This window comes from Globicephala melas, chromosome 6 (genome assembly GCF_963455315.2).
Source record: "Globicephala melas chromosome 6, mGloMel1.2, whole genome shotgun sequence".
NCBI classification, from domain to species: Eukaryota; Metazoa; Chordata; class Mammalia; order Artiodactyla; family Delphinidae; genus Globicephala; species Globicephala melas.
The window spans coordinates 81,046,595-81,067,580 of record NC_083319.1 but is presented as its reverse complement, the minus strand read 5'-3'; the positions used below and the strand labels follow the sequence as shown (position 1 = coordinate 81,067,580).

The window sequence follows — 20,986 nt, the reverse complement described above, 5'->3', positions numbered from 1 at the left end:
GATGTGGAATTTGGTTCTGCCACAAAACAGCTGTTTGTGAGCAAATCAACCTTTGAATTTATTCCTCAGCTGTAAATTGGGCATAATAATCATACTCACCTCACCTTAGGCTACTGTGAGGATCCTGTCAAATATTTTTAAAGTTCTTCACCTTCTTGATTCTCAATAATCAACACTCCCCCAAACCAGGGCAGGATATATATATATTTTTTTACATCTTTATTGGAGTATAATTGCTTTACAATGGTGTGTTAGTTTCTGCTTTATAACAAAGTGAATCAGTTATACATATACATATGTTCCCATATCTCTTCCCTCTTGCGTCTCCCTTCCTCCCACCCTCCCTAGGATATTCTTATATGGCTGTGTTTTCAGTGGCTTGAGGCCATTCCTGAGGCTTCACCTCTTCTCCCCCATTCCTTTGTGGCCAGAGGGACCCGAGTTAGCCTTTACTCCCATTTGGAGGGGCAGTGGTCTCAAGGGAAATCATGGGCTCATGGCAATTGTGATAACTCATCACTTCCATGTTCCCACACATCAGTCCTGGTCTCCTTTATGACTGCATCGTGGTGGAAGAGGTGGATGTGATCATTCATTCTGTGATGCACATTTCTGTCCTTTGCTTCGGTTACTACAACAGATGGGTATGATGGGACCTTACTTTGGAGCCAAGTTATGCCCTGGGGATTTTAGTCAGGTTAAATCCATCAAAGATATTAAAAAGAGTATATGAGATCAAGAAGTAAATTAGCTCTTGAGCTATTGAATGTTCTCCCCCAAGATTAGTATTCCACATTGTTTTCATTGCTCTTGGGTACTTATTCTATATGATTTAGAGTTTAGGCAACTTTCCTCATAGAGGGAAAAGACTGCAGTCTACTGACAAAGCTATATGTCTGGTCTCTACTGCTCTCAGCCGACTCTTAGGAGCCAGAGGGCTTTGTTTACTCCTTGCAGAAGTCACCCTGTGGATTTTATTTTCAGGTGATCTTGAAGGGCAGCAAGGAGCGCAGCACTGGGGCCACTGGAGTTAATGCAGACTCCTCCCGCTCTCATGCTATCATCCAAATTCAGATCAAAGATTCAGCCAAGAGGACATTTGGCAGGTGAGCTGGAAATACACAGGGAATCGCATTGTGTGCCTTTCCCTAATGTGACTTTGAAATATGTGTTGTCAACAACAGGACATCCTGCCACTGTGGAGTTCTTTATTTATATCTTACAGGGATACACAGTAGAGTTATTAACTCTGAAATAAATCATTGTACTAAAGTGCCATCAGTTGATTAACCATGAAGTAATGACCTATTGTTGGTCAACCCTAAGTTATTAAAAGGGACATTGATTGCTTCTAATGTGAAAAACAGTATCAGCAGAGGAATAGTAGGAAATGCATCTCAGAGAGCTTACAGGCAAAAAAAAAGAAAAAAGAAAGAAAGAAAATTAATCCATCCTTCCTGAAAGAAGCCATAAGACAACTGGGTACATTCATTGCCTTTCTGGTGCTATCTTAGCAAACTCTGCCACAGTGATGGATGAACCTATCTCACCTCTGAGTAATGAGTCTTTTTTTTTTTTTTACGGGGGGGGTGGTTTGCTGGAAAGCAGCCCACGGAAGTTTCTATTTAATTATCTAAGTGGTCACCTAAGTGATTTGCATTGTGGTCATTTAGCCTTATGGGAAGAATGTTTAATTAATTTCAGTCATACTTTCTCACAAATGATTAAAACCAACAGAAGGATCTAAGTGAACAGTGCCAGCAGTAACTGACAGATTAGAATCTTGCAATACTTTTGGAAAGCTGACAGTAATATCTTTTACTTTCCTGAGGATGGGTCAGTGCTGATTTCTTGCTGGGTTCACAAAATGCTGGCTGATGTAAAAATAAACCAAAGCCCCAAAGAAGTCATCCTTGCTGTGTCTTTTCTCTAGGATCTCTTTTATTGACTTGGCTGGCAGTGAAAGAGCAGCAGATGCCAGAGACTCAGATAGACAGACAAAGATGGAAGGTGCGGAAATAAACCAGAGTCTTCTGGCTGTAAGTTGTTCAAAACCTTTAATCTAAAAATCATTCTTGAGAGATTTTGCCCCTCTTTACATGCAGACAAAGTAGGAGAGGGTGGGGTGGAATAAGGCAGTGGAATTCCAAGGCTGGAGACGGAGACGAAGGGTGCCCAATCAGATTCTTGGCAGTTCTCGACAACTCTTCTTTCTCTCCCTGCCTTCTCTTCCTCTGGTCAATCCCTGACAATTAGGAACAGAGAAGTATTTCTGCAGTTGCTTGAATGGTTAACTTAGGTACACTTTCTCCCTCTCATCAAGTCTTAAAATTATTTTTTCAAACATATAATAGTAGAATAAATAGTATAATGATCTCCCAAATACTTGTCTCCCAGCTTCAACATGTGAAAAATCTAACCAACCCTTTCCTTCTCCTGGTTGGATTATTTTAAAACAAATCCTGTCATCATGTCATTTCTTCCACAAATATTTAATGATGTATTTCAGAGATAAGGACTCTTATCTTTTAATATAACATAATACCATTGCACACCTAAAGAAATAATTATTTAATGATACCTGTTATCCAGTAAGTGTTATAATTTTACCAGTTGTCCCATAAATGTCATTTTACAGTTGATTTATTCAAATCAAGATACAAACAAGATCCTCAGATTGCTTTTGGTTGATATTCCTCTTTCATGCCATATCAGTTCTTCCCCCTCTCTCTCTTTTTTTAATATTAATGTATTTGTTGAAGAAAACTCAGTCACTTGACATATGAGATTTCCTACATTCTGGATTAGGCTATCTGCATTCCATGTTGATGTTTAACATGGTACTCTATCCTCTATTTTCTATAAAGTGGTTAAGATTTATATTTGTGCTGTCCAAAATGGGAGCCACTAAGCCACATGTGGCTATTGGGTACCTGAAATGTGGCTAGTCTGAATTGAGATGTGCTCTAAGTGTAAATTACACGTTGAAGCATGTAAGATATCATTAATATTTTTTCATACTGATTACATGCCAAAATATTATTGGATGTGTCAGATTAACTAAAATATATAATTAAGATTATATATTTAATATAATATACAATTAAGATTATATGTTTAATATATAATTTCATCTGGTTTTATTTCTTTTTATTTTTTTCTCTCTTTTTTTTTTATTGGGGTATAGTTGTCTTACAATGTTGTGTTAGTTGCTACTGTACAGCGAAATTAAGTAGAGTTCCCTGTGCTATACAGCAGGTTCTTATTCTCTATTTTATACATACTAGTTTTATTTCTTTTTAATATGGTTATATTTCTTTTTAATATGGCTATTATAATAAAATTACATATATGGTTTGTATTTGTGGCTCACAGATTTTGATTGGGAAAATGCTGATCTAGAGCCTTGATCAGATTTAAGTTCTGTTTTTTTGGCAAGAATAATTCATGAGTAGTTCTTACACTTTCTATAGGAACACATCAGGAGGTACAGAATGTCTATTATCTCTTTTTGTGATTTTGAAGTGTTATCACTCTAATTCCTCCATTACTATTTCCCATCAACCTTTTTCACCTTATGGTTTTAGCAGCTGTCAATGAGCATTATTACCTTTATCCATTGCTTCATTAGGGATTCCAAAATGGTGATATTCTAATTCTAATATTCCTTCTGTATTTATTTATTAACTGGAAAGAACTTTCCCCCAACTATCTGATTATCCTGAAATATAATTCATACAACAGAGGCAAGATAAATGCTTGATATTTTGCCTTCACTCACCAGTTTTCAGAATGAGTTGATGTCCTGGTAACCTAAACATGACCATGAGTTTGTTGTTGTTGTTTATTTTTTTGTTTGTTTTCATATTATTATAAACATTGTCATCTTTTTTTCTTCTTCTTCTTAAATTACACATTTTTGGCCAGTGGGAGTCTTTTCAAATATGTTCCTACTAGTCTCTGTCTTTCTGGTATGACAAGATGTTGTAGGCTCATCTTGTACATTTCTTTCCCCAGACCTTGAATCAGCCATTTCTTCAACAAGCCTTGGTTTTTAGAGGGAAATGGTATTTAGAGACCATTTAGAGTGCTAGTGGTACTTACTACCACTGTTAGTCCTCGCTACTAGGCCTTTTTGGTGGACAGAACTTGGAATTTTTTTTTTTTTTTTTTGGCTGCATTGGGTCTTTGTTGCTGCGCGCGGCTTTCTCTAGTTGCCTCAAGCAGGGGCTACTCTTCGTTGCGCAGCTGGGCCTCTAGGCGCGTAGGCTTCAGTACTTGTGGCTCGTGGGCTCCAGTGTGCAGGCTCAGCAACCGTGGCGCACGGGATCAGCCGCTCCCTGGCATGTGGGATCCTCCCGGACCAGGGCTCGAACCCGTGTCCCCTGCATTGGCAGGCAGATTCCTAACCACTGCGCCACCAGGGAAGCCCTAGATATTTTTTTTTAAAGGTAAAAGTATATCAGGGATTCATACTAATAAATTAATTCAAAATTAAGACTGCAGGATTTTTGCTTAACTTTTTAAAATTTATATTTCCCTCCCTTTTCTCTTATGCTAAAATTCTTAGTTCCTAACAACATTAATATAATTTATTTGCTCTACTTCAATACGTATGTATACCCAAATCATGTTAATATTACTCATAATATGATTACTGAATTCAGATTAAGATTTCTTTGCAGTTTCCTTTTTACCCTTAAATTGTATCCCACTAGGGATGTACAGTCATAATACTGTGTTGCAAAGTCACTTTAAATAATTCTTCTCTGTGTGTTTAAGCTTACCAATTTTGTATTGAGTTAAAGTTATAAAATAAGCCACATTCAGAAAAGTCTAGTGTTCAACCCTGTCCTCTCAATCCTGTTACCTCCCTCCCCTTAGATAATGATTTTCTACCAATATATATGTTTGTATTCACCCCTTTCTCAGGAGGGAAAAAATAAAAGGTAGCATACTGTAAACACTTTACTTTTTGCACTTAACAGTATCCTGGAGCTCACTCCATGGCTGTGTACAGAGACCCTCATTCCTTCTTATAGATGCATAGTCCTGTCTTGTGCCCCTCCACAGTATTTAAGTCCTTTTGATCAGAACTGAAATCTCCAGTTAGACACATTATTTCCAGGCCTCATGAGGGATAAATTGGGAGGCTGAGAGAGGTGAGAGAATCAGCATCTTTTTATTATTGTTTAAAATTTTTGAATAATTTTAGATTTTAAAAAAGTTACAGAAATAAACATGTAGCATTCCTTCACCCAGCCTTCCTAATGTTAACATCTTACATAACTATAGTAATCTAAATCAGGAAATGAACATTGATATAATACTATTAACTATCTACAGACCTTGTTTGAATTTCATCAATAGTCCCACTAATGTTCTTTTTCAGGTCCAGGATTCTATGTTACATTTAGTTATCATGGGTCTGTAGTCTCCTCAGTTTTTGTCAATTTCGACCTTAACACCTTTGAAGAATGCTGGCCAGTTATTTTGCAGAATGTCTCTGAATTTGTGTTTGCGTAATGTTTTCTCATTATTAGATTGAGATAATGAATTTTTAGCAAGAATACCACAGAAGTTGTATACTTCTCAGTGTATTGTATCAGTCAATATGTCTTATTACTGGTGATGTTAAACTTGATCACTGAGTTAAGGTGGTTTGTGCTAGATTACTCCACTGTAAAGTTATGATTATTCCCTTTGTAATAAGTATCTTATGGAGAGATACTTTGAAACTACGCAAATATCCTGTTTACATCACACTTTTGCTGCCTAATTTTAGTATCCATTGATGATTCTTACCTGCAACAATTATTACTGTGGTGTTTACCTGATGGGATTTTCTATGTTCATCATTCTACATTAATTAGTTAGAATGCTACTGTAAGAAAGAGCTGTTTTTTCTCTTTAATTTATTTATTTGGTTATTTAGTTATAATAGTAAATGGATATTTCTTTTATTTGCTAAATTAGAATCCATTTCTATCATTATTTATTTTCTTGCTCAAATTATCCCAGATGGCCATTGGGAGTTCTTTCAGGTTGGTTTCTGTATCCTTTTGACATGCCCCCATCATTTTTTGAGCAGCTCCTTGTCTTTTGGCACTATAAGGTGTCACACACTCTTCCCTGCCCTAGCCCTGGAATCAACCATTTCTCCAAGGAGCCCCAGAACCAATATATTTGAGCATGTACTATATATGCTAGTCAGTTTACCCTTCACAACAAAGCAGGTTCTCTTATTCCCACTTTATGGATCAGGATTCTGAAGCTCAGGTTAAGTGAATTGGCCAAGGGTCCACAGCCTCTAGCTAGAAATCTTTGATTCTCATATTTAAATTTATGGTCCAGGAATTAACCAAGAAACCCAAGAAGTACCTGTGAAGTTGGAGAACCCTCTGGGGCTTGACTGTGTCTGTCTCACATGGGCGATAGCATGTAAAGGGGCCTGAGAACAAGCCTTATAGAATAGGATCAAAATCTTGTGCTTTGTGAGGTGCACAGAGGTGCCCCTTTTTCTTTCCTGGGTACTTCCCTTGGTTTTCCCTTAGAGTTTAGTAAAGTCTACTTTCCATTCTGATTCAAGGCTAAAGGGACCCAAAGGCTCATAGAGAATTGATAGCCACACTTGGATTTGAGTACATAAGGGGCAGGTGTAACTCAGGGACCAGGTTTGGGTACCTGCTCGTCCCTTCTAGAGAATCTTCCCAGTGCCAAAGTTTGGGGATATTGGACTGATTTGTAATAAAAGAGGAAATTCCCTTATACCTTCTTATAACCTGGCAGCTTCTTAGATAGAGAGGAGTTAGTTGTGGGCATCTGTAGCTGCTGCCACAGCAGACTCTCAAAGCTAATTACCTGTTCTTGGTGAACTCCCAGAACTGGCACTGCCAAGGGATTCCTTCCATTCTTTTCCCTGCCTTTCTTCTCATTTACTGCCGCCTAGCGGAGATGCAGGACTCAGGAATAGAAGATCTCTCCTCCCTGATCCTGTCCCCCCAACCCCTGCTCTTTCTGATAGGCATGTTGCCCCTAGAGATCTACATATGCAGGTTTCTGCTAGCACTAGTGATATCCAATGAGCACTTCTTTGAGGGGCTCTGCCCAGGAGCAAGTGACATGCCCTTGCCTTTGGGCCACAGTCCCCCCTTGTTTTTAAATGAGGAGGTAGACCTAGATGATTTCTCTGTTCCTTCCCAGCTCTGACTCTAGAATTTCTCCTGTCCCATCCAGACAACTTGAATCTGCACTTGAGTCCATACCTATAGGTGTGCATGTGTGAGCAGGGAGGCGGGGGAGTAGTATAGTATCTTTCTATTTAAGTGCATCTTGTAGTTGGGAAGAGTGTGAGAAGAGGAGAGAAAGGGAGCTGGCAAGCCAGAACTGCCACCATGTAAGCTGGACTCTGGGACCTGTGGGAATGTCCCTGGGTTTGTCTGTTTTACACTATCAGGGCTAATTCTAGGATCACAGCCTTTAAATTGGTGGCGGGGGGGGGGGCTTAACTAGGCACAGCTAGCACAGGATGATGTTTCCCAGTCTAGCTTGATTTTTCTTGTCGAACGAGAAACTAGCACGGCATTTTGACTTCCTTTTGGGAATTGCATGACTGTGATTTACTTAAGAAAAATATGATCTGTTATTCTCACTTTGCATGTGATAGTTGATGTGCTTATTATTCTACCACTTTGCAGCTGAAGGAATGTATCCGTGCATTGGATCAGGAACACACTCACACTCCTTTCAGGCAAAGCAAATTAACTCAGGTAAAGTTATATATGAGCTTTGAGTTCTGGTTCACTCATGTGTTCCTTCTTCCATTCATTTATTCCTTCAGCAGAGCATCCACTGCCAGCAAGGCGTGATGCTCCCTGGAGTGGGGGAGGGGCGAGGGGGAAGGGAGGGGGCAGAGAGAGGAGGGGGAGGAGTCACATTCCTTCCAGGAGCTCTCAGTCTTGGAGAAGAAAGGGGCATCCTCGGGCAGGGATACCTGCACTACGAAGCAGCCAGGCTCCCTGCGGGGCAGCAGTGGTCACCAGCTTTCTGCTTATTTCTAATGTAAAGAAACCTTGTTGATTTAGTGGAGTCTCTGAGCCTTTGAAGGGGATGGTAGTGCAGCTGTACTTGGTACTTTCTTAGTTGTAAGACTTAGACCAGTGTTTCAAGACAAAAAATAATAGCTGCAGTTAAAAAGAATGAGATAGATTTTTGACATGTCCTGACAGGAAAGATGACCAAGATCTATAGTTTAAAAATATGAAATGAGAAGAAAAAACTTCACAGAAATTATGCATGTGTTCGCTGATTATTTTGAGTGGTAGAACCATAAGTAATTTTTTTCTTCCGTTTTTCTGTCACGAAAATGTGCTTCTTTATTAATGGGAAACGCCAATAAGTGTGCATCTGTAATGGCTGCAGAAGAGTGGCCCACGGAGGGGTCTGCCTAGGTACAAACAGCTGTGAAGACAGTTATGGGTGCCCCTGGTTCCCTTCTGCACCGAATCCTATGCACAGTAGGGACAGACTAGGTAGAAGGCAGTCTAGGTGAGGATCTTTGTATTCTGGGAGAGATTTTCACCCTGTGCAGCTAGATCGGCAGCCCCACAGGACCTGGGGCAGAACCTATAATAACATAGCTCCTTACTAGTCAGAACTGGGTTAGATTGTTTCTTCTCAAACATGATTTCAACCAGGGATCCAGGAAACCCTTCTTATAGGTGGTTAGTCCTGATTCTGACATTGGCTTTGTTATTTTTCAAAACATGTCCTCCATCCCCAGAAATTGTGTCCTATTTAATTAAAAAAATAATTCCACACATGGATCCACTTACAGAATAATATACCTTTTTCACTCAAACATAAGTTTTAGATCTTTCCAGGTACCTAAGTACATATATACATAATTATTTTTTATGGTTGTATGCAGTTTACAGTTATTTAGTTTGTTACCTGTTTATAGACTTGTAGATTTTCCAAATTTTACTATTATAATAAGGTAACGAATATCCTGTGTATACTTTTTGGGGGGGGATCAACTGAGCAATTATTATCTCTTTAGGATAAAGTCCTGGAAGTGTGATTGCCAAACCAAGAGTGTGAACATTTTTTACCAAATTTTTACCATATTGCCAAACTGCCCTCCCAAAGGCATGTACCAATTCATGCTACACGGTATACAGGCAGTGTAGCAGTGTACAAGAGCGCCCTTTCCCTAGACCCTCAGCAGAGCAGGGTAGTATGAGTCTTAATCTTATAGTTGCAAAAATTTTAGTTTTTTAAAATGGTTTGTTTGCATTTCTTTGATTAGTGGTGAAGTGAGTACCTTTTGTTTATTGACTGTGTTTCTCCTTTTGTGAATTACCTTTTCGTAGAAGCGGGTGAGGGTGACTGTGGCCCAGTGTCCTGCACACAGTAAGTAGTCAGTAGGCCCTTGGTTAGTTGACTTCATTGACCTGCCTTCTGTTTCAAACAGGTTCTGAAGGACTCTTTCATTGGCAATGCCAAAACCTGCATGATCGCCAACATCTCGCCAAGCCATGTGGCCACCGAACACACTCTGAATACCTTGCGCTATGCTGACCGGTGAGTCCCCTTCAGGTGGCGGGTCGTGTGTGTATGTGTGTGTGATACACACACAAGGATCTGACCTTCAGCTCCACAAGCCTGTTCTTGGGACAGTAATTCTACTGCCAGGGGAATGTGCAATTGGTCATTTGGAGAATGTGACGTAGGAGGCCCTGCCATTTTACAAGCGTGAATGTGACAAAAGGAAGGTGACACGCTCCTTTGTTTAGGAGACAACTCCATCAGTGGCTTTTTTTTTTTTTTTTTCCAGCCACGCTGCGTGGCATGTGGGATCTTAGTTCCCCAACCAGGGATCAAACCCGCATCCCCTGCATTGGAAGCGTGGAGTCTTAACCACTGGACTGCCAGGGAATTCCCCATCAGTGGCGTTTAAATGGCTAGCGGGGGATGAAATATTTCTCCAGAGTAGAAGGCTTAGTGAGGTTTTCTTCCTGCTAGCCTCAGCTCTAATTATTAGGGATAGAATACCTATTACTTGTCAAGGCAGAAGTACTCAGAGCTGTGTAGGTCCAGAAGAGACCAACCTTGTGTTATAGAAGGAGAAACTGAGGCCCAGAAAAGGGTGGAAACATTAATAGGGCTCACTGGGAGTTGGTGGCAGAACTAGCACCTCTTATTGCCAGGTCAGGGCTCTAGTGACTTTGGTATCTGCCAGGGTCCCTCCCATCTCTTACCCTGGGGTCACGTGTCTCCTTCACGTGTGAAAATGCTCTCATTACCATTCTTTCCTCTGGCTGCTTTGCTGCTGGTCCTGTCTTACAACACCTCCTCTTCAGTCTCCCAAGAATCCATCTCCAAAGATAACAAACTATTTGAGGGGAACCTGTTGGGTTTTTTTTTTTAATTACTGTTGAAGAATCTTTAGTATCCATGGCATTTAATGAAACTCATTGGGAAGGAAAGAGAAGCCACCATCTAAGTTCCGTGAGAACGGGAACCTTATCTTTTTCTCCACTGTATCTCTCCTGCCCAGACAGTACTTGGTACCTAGTAGATGTGTAATAAATATTTGTGAATGAAAGGAGGAGCTCCTCCTGGGCTTGGGGGCTTGAGTGAGGTTCTCTGTGTACCTTATCTCATTTAAATAGGAGAGATCATTTACAAAGTGGCTACCAGAGTGGACTCTGGAGTTAGACTATCTGGGCCAATACCCTGCCTCTGCCACTAGCTAGCTGAGTGGTCTTGGACAAATTTGCAACTTCTCTGGGCCCCAGTTTCCTTAATGTGAACAGGGATAATGATAGCACCTATCTCATATAACAGTTATGTGGAATCACTGATGCGATATGTTTGAAGGGCTTAGCACCACACCTGGCAAATAGTGAGCACTCATTATATGTTAACTTTAACAATAGTAATATTACAGGCATACTGTGGAGATATTGCAGGTTTGGTTCCAGACCACCACAATAGATCAAAGATCACAGTAAAGTGATTTTAAAATATATATATACATACCTTAATTTAAAAATAATGCTGTTGGAAAAATGGCACCAATAGACTTGCTCTATGCAGGGTTGCTACCCACCTTCAATTTGTTAAAAAAAAACCGCACTATCCAAAAAGCAAAGCACAATAAAATGAAGTATGCCTATAATAGGCATAAGTTTCCTCGAGGAGGTTTTCTTGTTGCATGGTTTCCTAATGCCAGCACCCTAGCACTACTAGAAGACAGTGAAGACTGAGATCAGATAGAAGACATGGGATGATCCAAAATTGTTCCCCAAAAACCAGTATGGCTTCAGGTTCTTTCCCCCCATGTATCCATTACCCAGCTTCAACAATTATTAACCCTAAGTCCGTCTTGTTTCATAACCCCATTCACTCCCCAAATCACAGACATATCAAGTACTTGAAGTAAGAACATCACTAAGGAGCAGAGAACAAGACTTTCCTCTCAGTGCCTCAGTAACGGAGGATGAAAGTAACCCTTTCTCAGAGGGGATGCATTGAGTACGATTGGGAAATTATTTGAAATAATTTTGGTTAAAAAATAGAATAAGTATAATAGAAATAATCTCTTTCATTTAAAGCAGTCTGACAAATTATTGAAAATAAATATGAAAGTCATTTGTTTTATGTGTTCAAATTAATTGTTGGTAACAATCCATACACACACAGGATGAGGATGATTGTATTGCTTATTTAAAATTTTCCTCTGATTTAAAATTTTCATCTCTGCACATACTAGAAGAATGTTGCTAAATAGTCCAAAAATAAAGTTCCAGCTGGACCCCTAACAGGTGTATCAGAAGAGAACTCAGTAACAGGAGTGATTTTGGTAAAAGGTAGAGTACCCTGGAAGCCTTTAGCATCAACGACCAAAAATTATCTGTAAGATTTCTTCCGGCACCCTCAGGTTTCGAGAATTATTTACTATGACTGCTAGGAGGAGATTTTGGTGTTTCTCTTTTAACAAAACTAATAGCTCAGATTTTTATAACAGGAAGTAATTTGGAACCATCTAGACTTGCTGTGGGACCTCTCGACCCATTCCGTGGATGTATGCCCTACTGCAATACCTCAGCAAAGGCCCAAGGACACAATTCACGTGTCTTTAGTCACATCCTATGTCTCTTTGCTTACTGTGTTATCTGCTTGCCTTGCCTCCCAGACCTAAAAGGAAGATTTAAGTCAAGTCTCAGTGTCAGGTTTACTATATTGGTCTTCAGTAATGGCCAGAGGGGTCATTTGGCTACTATTGAGTGGATTAAAATCAAAACAATGGAAAAGACATTTTCTGGGAGCTCCCAGGCAGAAGTACTGCTCCCACCTAGGGGATTTCAACACAGAATCTACGAACAAACTACTGGAGAGTCACATTTTACTTGATGTCTCCTTGTAAATCCAAATTCTTACACTGTTTGTATTTTGTTTTAGGTATCACAGAGTGAGAGACTCTGATCTTGGCAACTGAATCCTAGCAGAGACTTAATTCTGGATTTTTCCATGCTCTCTAAAATTCCCTTGTAAAATAGAGCATGGTTCTCTATTTCTCTATCTACGGTGCGATTTTGCCTCCTAGGGGACATTTGGCAATGTCTGGAGACAATTTTGATTGTTGTGACTGGGGAGAAATGCTGCTGGGATCTCGGGTAGAAGCCAAGGAGGTTGCTAAACACTCCACAGGACAGCTCCCCACAACACAGAATTATCTGACCCCAAACACCACTAGTGCTAAGGTTGAGAAACCCTGTGAATAGACAGGTCATTTTTCCCTTAACGGAATTAGCACAAGCCTGCTTATTTCCAGAGGGCTTTTGCTTCTTGAAGTGCCCAGCAGGTTCGAGGGAACTCATTTTCTCAGAGAAGCCTGAAAGGAGGTGGTTGCAGGGAAAAGAAGACTCTGATTATGGAAGACTGGGTAAGGGGTAGACACTAGGCTCCTGAGTTGGCCGATCTTCAGGAAGCGTGGCATGGGCCCTGCGTGGGCATAGTTCTGAGACTAGCTCCTCTGGCCTGGCCCTCACATGGGACTGTGGTATTTCCAGAACTCTCCTGATCATGGAATACTGGATGCACACTACTATCCTGAGAGAAGACACTGGTCTTCTTTGTTCAGGTAAAGAGAGGTATTTCATGCTGAAATAGAATCTCCCCATTTCCTCCATCTCTCTCCCAGATAAAAAACTAATTCCCAGGGGCTTCCCTGGTGGCACAGTGGTTGAGAGTCCGCCTGCCGATGCAGGGGACGCGGGTTCATGCCCTGGTCTGGGAAGATCCCACATGCCGCGGAGCGGCTTAGGCCCGTGAGCCATGGCCGCTGAGCCTGCGCATCCGGAGCCTGTGCTCTGCAACGGGAGAGGCCACAACAGTGAGGGGCCCGCGTACCGCAAAAAAAAAAAAAAAAAAGTAATTCCCAGTCCTTGTAATAGTTTTCTTTGGTTTTTGTTTTCCCTGAAAGCTATAGGAAAGAAGTTACAGAACATGCAAGAATGCACATTTAACATAAAATGGTCGTTTACAGGGTCAAAGAACTAAAGAAAGGCATTAAATGTTGCACTTCAGCTAGCAGTCGAAATCGAACATCTGGAAACTCTTCTCCAAAACGAATTCAGAGCTCTCCTGTGGCCCTGCCAGGGGACAAGTGTTCTCCCAAAAAAGTCAAGCTGGGGCTCCAACAGTCACTCACAGTGGCACCTGACTCCACGAGAACGAAGGCCCATCCTCTGGCCAGTCACCCAGCCAATATCCCTTTTGCTTCTGTACCTAAGGCTCCTGGTAAAAGGGGTGGCTCTAGAGGGAGTCCTCCCCAAGAGTGGGTCATTCAAACTAGCTCTATCAAAGGAACCATGCGGCCTGGACATTTAGCCAAAAAAGGGGCAGAAGAATCAGCTGCATCATGCTCTGAGAAAAATCCAATCGGCAACAAAACTGCCCTCGGGTGGGGAAGCAGGGCCCCTGGCCCAGGAGAAGAAGCAGTCCGTGGTAAGCTGCCTTCCCGGTGCAAGAAGGTGCAGACTGTGCAGCCAGTGCAAAAGCAGCTTGTGTCACGAGTTGAACTCTCCTTTGGCAACGTCCATCACTTAGTAGAGTACAGTCAGGGCAGCAAGGGGGGCACACCTACTAGGCCTGCCTCTGAAGCTTGGACAGACATCCCTCCACATCAGAAGGAGAGGGAAGAACATTTGCGCTTCTATCACCAGCAGTTCCAGCAGCCACCTCTCCTCCAACAGAAGTTAAAGCACCAACCACTGGAAAGGTTTTTATGCCAGTCCCGGCCTCCAGAGGGGCAGCTCCAGAATGACACCCCTCCTCCCTTCCACTCTTGTTGTGAGAGCCATGATGGAGCCCAAGCTGAGGACCTTGATGACAGCGATTTCAGTGAAGATTCTTTTTCACATGTTTCCTGTCAGAGGACCACAAAGCAGGGAAACACCCTGGAGAATAGCGAAGGCTCGTTCTTCCTTCATCAGAGGGAGCAAGGTCCTGAGGAACAGGTAGCCGAAAGGCGGCAGAGTCTGTGTTTTAGCCCCAGGACAGAAGGTGACGAGAAGGGTCTAACTGGAAGCTGGATGTACTCCAGGGACCCCGCAAGCCACAGGATAGCACTTGATCACGGCCACAGCCCAAGTCAGGTGCCCTTGGACTGGAGCAGAGAGGAGGACTCCACCTCCTCAGGGCCTCCTCCTGGAGAAAACCTGGCAGAGAAGCCTTACTGCTCACAGGCAGACTTTGTATATAACCAGAAAAGGGGGGGCGGCCCAGCCTTTGACCTCAGACAGGATGCCTTCAAAAATGAGGTTCCTCGGCAGGCTGAGGGCAGCTCACCATCCCTGGAGGAAGATGGTTGCACTTTCTCACTATCCCACATCACAGTTCCTGGATCCCCAGACCAAAGAGACACAGTGAGCACACCTCTGAGAGAAGTCAGTGAAGATAGCCCAACTGTGGCAACCAGAACAATGAAAAACAGTAACCCTTTCCAAGGAGAAGACTCTAGAGGGGAACTAGGCACATGCTCTGAGCATGCTTCTGAACTGATGGCTCCCCTCACCATGTCTCTCCTGGAGAGCCCAGATGATGAGGGCTCTCCTCCCTTGGAGCAGTCGGCCCAGGATGGAGCTGCGCACAGTCTAGTGGCAGCAGACACAGGGGGGCAAGCTGTGGGCCACACAGTGTCATCTGGTGATCAAGAGGCAGACCTGCCAATGTCTTCAGCAACTGAGCACCTGTGGCTCTCATCATCTCCCCCCGACAGTAAGCCTGGGGGTGATCTTCCAGCTCTGTCCCTGTCACCCATCCATCAGCACCCACCTGACAAGCTGCCCAACAGGGAGGCTGACCTGGGGGAGCCCTGTCAAAGCAGAGAGACTGCACTCTTCTCCCAGGGGCACTATGATGGCGATGCTGAGACAGAGCTGGGCTGCTCCCAGGGTTTCCCAGAAAAACCCTGCCTCACCATACATACTGAGGGACCCCACTCTGGGCCTACATTCACCCCCCAAACAGGAAGTAGTGATGTGGCTGACCAGCCCTGGGCCCAGGAGAGAAAGCACCTGGCAGGGCTTGGCTGGCAGGAGCTGGATTTGTCCACAGATCCCATCAAGCTGTCTTGCTACAATGAGGACATCACGTGGCTCAAACGCAGGCCAATCCCAAGGTACTTAGCAAGGCTAGGTTCTCCCAAGACTGCCAGGACACTCCGTCAGCCCATCCTGGGGCACGCACAGTAAGTTGGACTTTCCTACCTAGACTTGAGCCCCTTTGGCACCCCTACTCCCACTACAGCTGAATGTTTTGTCTGTTCTGGGAATGGCTGTGGTTGGCTCAGAGAAAGGCTTTTTGTCCACCTTATCAAGGGAGCCTGCCTAGATGCATCTGACATGAACAGCAGGAACAAAATGTATTGGAGCAGGCCTGCCAGGTAGGGTAGGTGGGATGTGAGTGAAAGAAGCTTGGGAAAGCTGAGATGTGAGTGAAAGAAGGGAGGATCTGACCCTATAAGTAAGCCTAAGACCTATGGTGAGATCAGAATCCTCTTCTTCATTCTGTTGGGCCTGTGCTCCTGGAAGTGCTCCCCAGGGACACAGCAGCAGCAGCCTTGTGACCCCAGAGCCAAGGCTGGCTGGTCACCTTCCAAGATGGTGAAGGTAAAAAAACAGGGGCTGGTGATTTGTGCTGCTTTCCCTGAAGGAGGCTGTGGATGGTACAGCAGAATGAGAGAGCCTTTGAGAATGTGAGAGAAAGGAGGGCAAGAGGTCTAGCAGCATCAGAGGCCCAGGAGCAGGAAGGCAGGGCAGGCCAATGGGAACAGATGCTTCCTATGTGAGGCTGCGGCCCTCTGCTAGGGCTCCTGATACCTGGGCAGACCGTCTGCCAGCTGCTTGCTGGGGCTCAGGCCTGGGCCTTGGGCAAAGAGAAGGGCGTGTAGGGATGTGCACCTCTACAAGGTAGACAGTCTTGCTGTTTCCGTGGTCTCTATCCATCAGTGGAGTCTGACACAGTCAGGTCTAATGACCCTGTAGATGTTTCTAAATTTGGGGATCAGAGGATGGGGGGATGGTCAGTGGTAACCTAGAGGTTGGAGGTCACAAGCTAGGGAAGATAACATGCTGAGCCCAGAGGTTTTATTAGCTGGATTCTTCTGACAGAAGGCAGATCCTCCAGCTTCTAGCTCAAACCCCCTTGCTTTGGTCCCTGAACTCCCCAAAGAAAGTAGAAATCACAGCAGGCTAGGTGGCTGGCTCTACCTTGTGCCAAGTGTGCCAGCTGCAGTGGCACAGCCTTGAGCTTTCTTGCAGGGAAGATGTGGGCAGCTCCTGTGGAGGAGAAGCAGCATCCAGCCCTGTGCCTCAGTGTATCTGGAGGCAGGGGGCTGCTCCAGAAGCCCATCTCTTCTCAGAATCTCATTTGTACCCCCCTAGCCCCTTGACAAGGCCTGAAAAGAATGGGTGAGGGGCAGGAGGTGCTGGGGAGCTGGTCCTGGTCACAGCCTCGGCCTCTTTGGGCAGAAGCAGCTCCTGGCCTGGAAATGAGGCTCACTTCCAGAAAGCTGCCCAGGAGAGATGGGAGGCCCGGAGGACCACAGCATTCCCTCTGGTTCCCAGGCAGGTACTCATCCGAGCACACCAGGAACAGCTGGATGAAATGGCCAAGCTGGGCTTCAAGGAGGAGACCCTGATGAGCCAGCTGGCTCCTAATGTAAGTGGTCTTGGCCGGACTCTCAGGGGTTGTTGGGAATTAGCCTGCAGCTAGTTTGACAGTCATCCTTTTTTGATGCAGCTGTGTGTACAGAAAGGGTCTGCTGTCACACTCTAACCTTGTTGAGGCCTTGGACCTGCTCTTGCCACCCCTCTGAGTTGGCTTGAGGGCGTGCAAGGACAGGTGGGAGATGGTGCTACACTCCCCATTCCCAGGCCAAAATGTTTCCAGCCTCTGTTCTTTGCCATTCTGCCCTCCTAGTGGCTTGTTGGTGCCCCTCCCTGTGATGGTAACAGTGACTTACTTGCCTTATGCAGACCAGAGGTACTTCTACAAAACCACCCTTCTGCCCTGCGAAATACCTCTCTGTGTAGAAAAGTGGTCCCACACTGTGCCATGGTGACTGTCCTGCAGATTTTCCAGCTGGAGGAAGGGCCTGGGCTCTGAAATCTTCATACAAGAGAAGGGACTAGAAAAGCTGATCTGGCAGCAACAGCAAAAGCTCCACTTGTCCTTTGTTTCCTTTCCAGGATTTTGAAGATTTTGTGACCCAGTTAGATGAAATCATGGCTCTGAAGTCCAAGTGCATCCAGAGTCTGAGGAGCCAGCTGCAGCTATACCTGGCCTGCCACAGGCCAGCTGCGGCCCCTGAGAGGACAGCGGTGTCTTAGAACAAGATCCAGTATGTGGTGGCTGGGCTCTCAAGAGCTGGAGGGCCTCTGCCAGGTCCCCCTACAGATATCAGAACCCACTCCCTGGTCCTGCCCATGCTAGCCTCTCCCTAGCCACATGTGGCCTTGGCTGGGCCCCAGCCCCTCTCTCAGGGCCAAGCATCCTTCCCTCAATTCTAAGCACAGGAGCATCTGTAAGGAAGGACAGATCAGCCTGAAAAACTTAATAGGCCCCTCCCTTTTCTTTGGGACTGGAGGAGGATTTGCCTTTACTGACCCCTTGTCTGTGGAAACACAGTTAGGTCTAATAACCCTGTAGATGTTTCTAAATTTGGGGATCAGTGGATGGGGGGATGGTCAGTGGTAACCTAGAGGTTGTGTTGAGGTCACAAGCTAGGGAAGATAACATGCTGAGCCCAGAGGTTTTATCTGCTGGATTCTGTGCCTTTCTCCAGGACTTGGTCAAAAATGAAAACATTGGTGCTAGTGGGGCGGGGGAGGGTGAGCTCTGCCCCATCAGCCCTTGGAGATTGATTTGGGACTTTAGTTAGCTTTTGAAAATGTAAAATGAATAAACCTTGATGTCTTTAATAGCAGCAGATGTGGGACAGGCTTTATGCTTCCAGTTCCCCTCCCTCCCTGCAATCCAGTATTTAGACAGAAGAGGGTGCTCGCGTCACTGCATTATTCTTTTCCAATCTCTACCTTGTGCTGGGACCATCCACCTGCGTCATGCTCTGGCTCCTGTCTGTGAATCCTCACCCCCACGCCCTCACGGAATAGTGGAAGAGCTGCAGTTATCTCAGGCAAGTCTGTCTCCTAGCCTCACCCTCATCCGGGACTGCCCTGGCAATCTACTCCCCCCTCAATGGCCTGTGTTCAGGGTCTTGGCACTGAGTGCTCTGGTCAGTAGTGTGAGATGAGAGTGAAAGAAGGGAGGAGTAAAGCAGTTCTACACACATACACGCACACCTTCATGTGAGTTCCTTCTGTATCTTTTTAGCAGAAAGAAGCTTAAGAAATACCAAGTGGCCTCCAGGTGGCCCACTTAACCAAGGCCACCCTGGATCAAGTTGAAATTCATGTCAAAGCCCTTGGCCCTGGCACCATTTTGGTATGAAACTTTGATTTCCTACAGGTAAAGGATAACTTTTACAGGTTTTTAAAAGAAGGGTTTAATTAATTTTAAAGGCCAGAAGAGGGGCTTTCTGAGACAATGGCCATGCCTGACCTGACCACCAGAGGGCAGCCTCTTTCCAGCTTGGTGCTTCCCAGCCCAAAGGTTCTGTACCTGCTCCTCACGTGATCACTAAAAAAAAATTAGAGACCCATCCAAGCCAAGAGCACAGGAGGGACTGTGGGGCAGTATTAAGTATAAGGACAAGAAACTCTAGGGATAAATCTAGTTCCATCAGCTACATCAGCACTACTGAGAGCTAATAAAGCAGTCTGAATCCCAGTCCTGCCTGTGGAACACATAATTATGCATGATGCTGCTCAGAGGACAAGGGGCTTGTTCCTCATTTCTGAGTGATTCCCCTGAAGGCCCAGCCTGTCTCACCGCCACAGTCAGTCTTGCAGGAAGGCATATGTCTATGTCCTTGACCCAGAGACTGGGCTAGGTCAAGTTTAAACAGACCCTTGTCTACACCTGCCTTTACAAACCGAAAACCAGGGCAGACTGGGGGGCCAGCTCCTGGGTCCCATGGGCCTAAGAGTTGGAAGAAAGTACTGAAATGACAGAAAATGGTTAGCTCCTGTTCCATCCCCAGCAAATCCCTTTACCACTCACTCACTTCCACCCTGCAGTATAACAGTCCTTGGCAATAAAGAAGTTATCACAGCAGGATATACCTTTTAGATTTTTATTAGTAGTTCTCTCTGAAAAATCAAAATAGTTAGCAAATTACTTTAGATTCATCAAGACTGTATATCCTTTGTATTTAGATCTTTAATGATGTACAACATAATACAAAACAAACCAAAGACTAATTTCTATGACTAGGTGTTATTCATTGTGTCATCCTAGAGCAGGGGGCTGGAGGGAGAGGCTGTTCTCCAGGGAGAACTGAGGTGGAGTTAGTGCTGGGTGACTAAATCACAGCCTCTTTCTTCCCCACTTGATGTGCTAGGAAGGGGCCAATGATTTCTTAAACTGACAACTGTTTTCTAGAGCAGGGGGCTCTAAAATCTCGGGTAGCCGAAGACTGTGGTCCAAACCAGGCCAAAAGAAACAGGCTGGGGCAGGGAAGTATGGTAACTGCCTGGCAGAAAAGGCAAACTCAGGGCCCCAAGGGGAAAAGGGCATTCTTTGCACCTCAGAGACATTGCAGAACCAGTGTTAACACTAAGTGACATCGTTAAAGGGGGAAAAAAACAAAACCCTGGAAGAACCTTTCAATTGCACTCAACTTGGATTAGAGGTCAGTCCACCCTTGCAGAGAAGGGAAACATCTAGCCCCAGAGCAGCACTGAGTCTGGCCCTCCCACCTCCTTCTCCCCAACTCCTTTTGGCAGCTGGGACAGGTTTCGGCTGAGGCCATACAGACCCCAGAAAGACCAGAGAAGTCTCTCTGGATGGCCAAGGTGGGAAGGACACTTCTCAGAATACAAATACTTTTACTGTGGAAGGAGCCGGGACAGTTCCGGGGGCATATGCACTCCTAAATCTTCCCCACTTTCTCCCCAGCTCAGGACCTAGGCTCATAGAGACTTGGCAAACACAGTCTCTACACCTGACCTTCCACCCCCAAAAGAAAATCCGGAAGCGTGCCCCTTCTTCCGCACAGGTGGTCTCCTCAGGGCCTTCGGCGGGGGGGGGCTCCGTGGCAGGGCCTGGTCTCAGCTGGCTCCCGCCCGAGCCATGAGGTCTTCCAAAGCATTGTCCTGGTCATTGTTGTGTAATAGCAGAACTTCCTTAATATCTTTCAGTTCAAAGCCCATTTCCTTAAATTTGCTCATTAACTGAAGAAACTCCATCATCTAAGGGAAATAAGAGAATACAGACTCAAGAAAGGGGTCCAAGCCACACAGCACAGCTGAGTGGAGGAATATGTGTGTAAGGGGGCTGCTTGGGGGAGCGT

At 44.6% G+C, this 20,986-nt stretch overlaps 2 protein-coding genes across 10 annotated transcripts in view; one reads left to right on the top strand and one right to left on the bottom strand.

Annotated features, from left to right (window-relative positions):
* The window catches only part of KIF24 (kinesin family member 24), an 85,044-nt gene extending 66,645 nt beyond the window's left edge, over positions 1-18,399 (top strand). For 3 of the 4 annotated variants that reach the window (XM_070045757.1, XM_070045755.1, XM_060301052.1), the window contains 7 exons: positions 985-1,106; positions 1,934-2,039; positions 7,698-7,769; positions 9,476-9,585; positions 13,556-15,760; positions 17,043-17,232; positions 17,763-18,399. In XM_070045757.1, coding sequence (XP_069901858.1) covers positions 985-1,106; positions 1,934-2,039; positions 7,698-7,769; positions 9,476-9,585; positions 13,556-15,760; positions 17,043-17,232; positions 17,763-17,903 — 2,946 coding nt within the window. In that variant the 3' untranslated portion in view covers positions 17,904-18,399. The remainder of the gene's footprint in view (positions 1-984; positions 1,107-1,933; positions 2,040-7,697; positions 7,770-9,475; positions 9,586-13,555; positions 15,761-17,042; positions 17,233-17,762) is intronic. The other variant, XM_070045756.1, reaches the window with a different exon arrangement.
* A 1,362-nt stretch (positions 18,400-19,761) lies between these two features.
* Positions 19,762-20,986, bottom strand: part of UBAP1 (ubiquitin associated protein 1) — a 55,324-nt gene continuing 54,099 nt past the window's right edge. For all 6 annotated transcript variants that reach the window (XM_030832714.2, XM_070045759.1, XM_030832715.3 and 3 more), the window contains one exon: positions 19,762-20,885. In XM_030832714.2, coding sequence (XP_030688574.1) covers positions 20,745-20,885 — 141 coding nt within the window. In that variant the 3' untranslated portion in view covers positions 19,762-20,744. The remainder of the gene's footprint in view (positions 20,886-20,986) is intronic.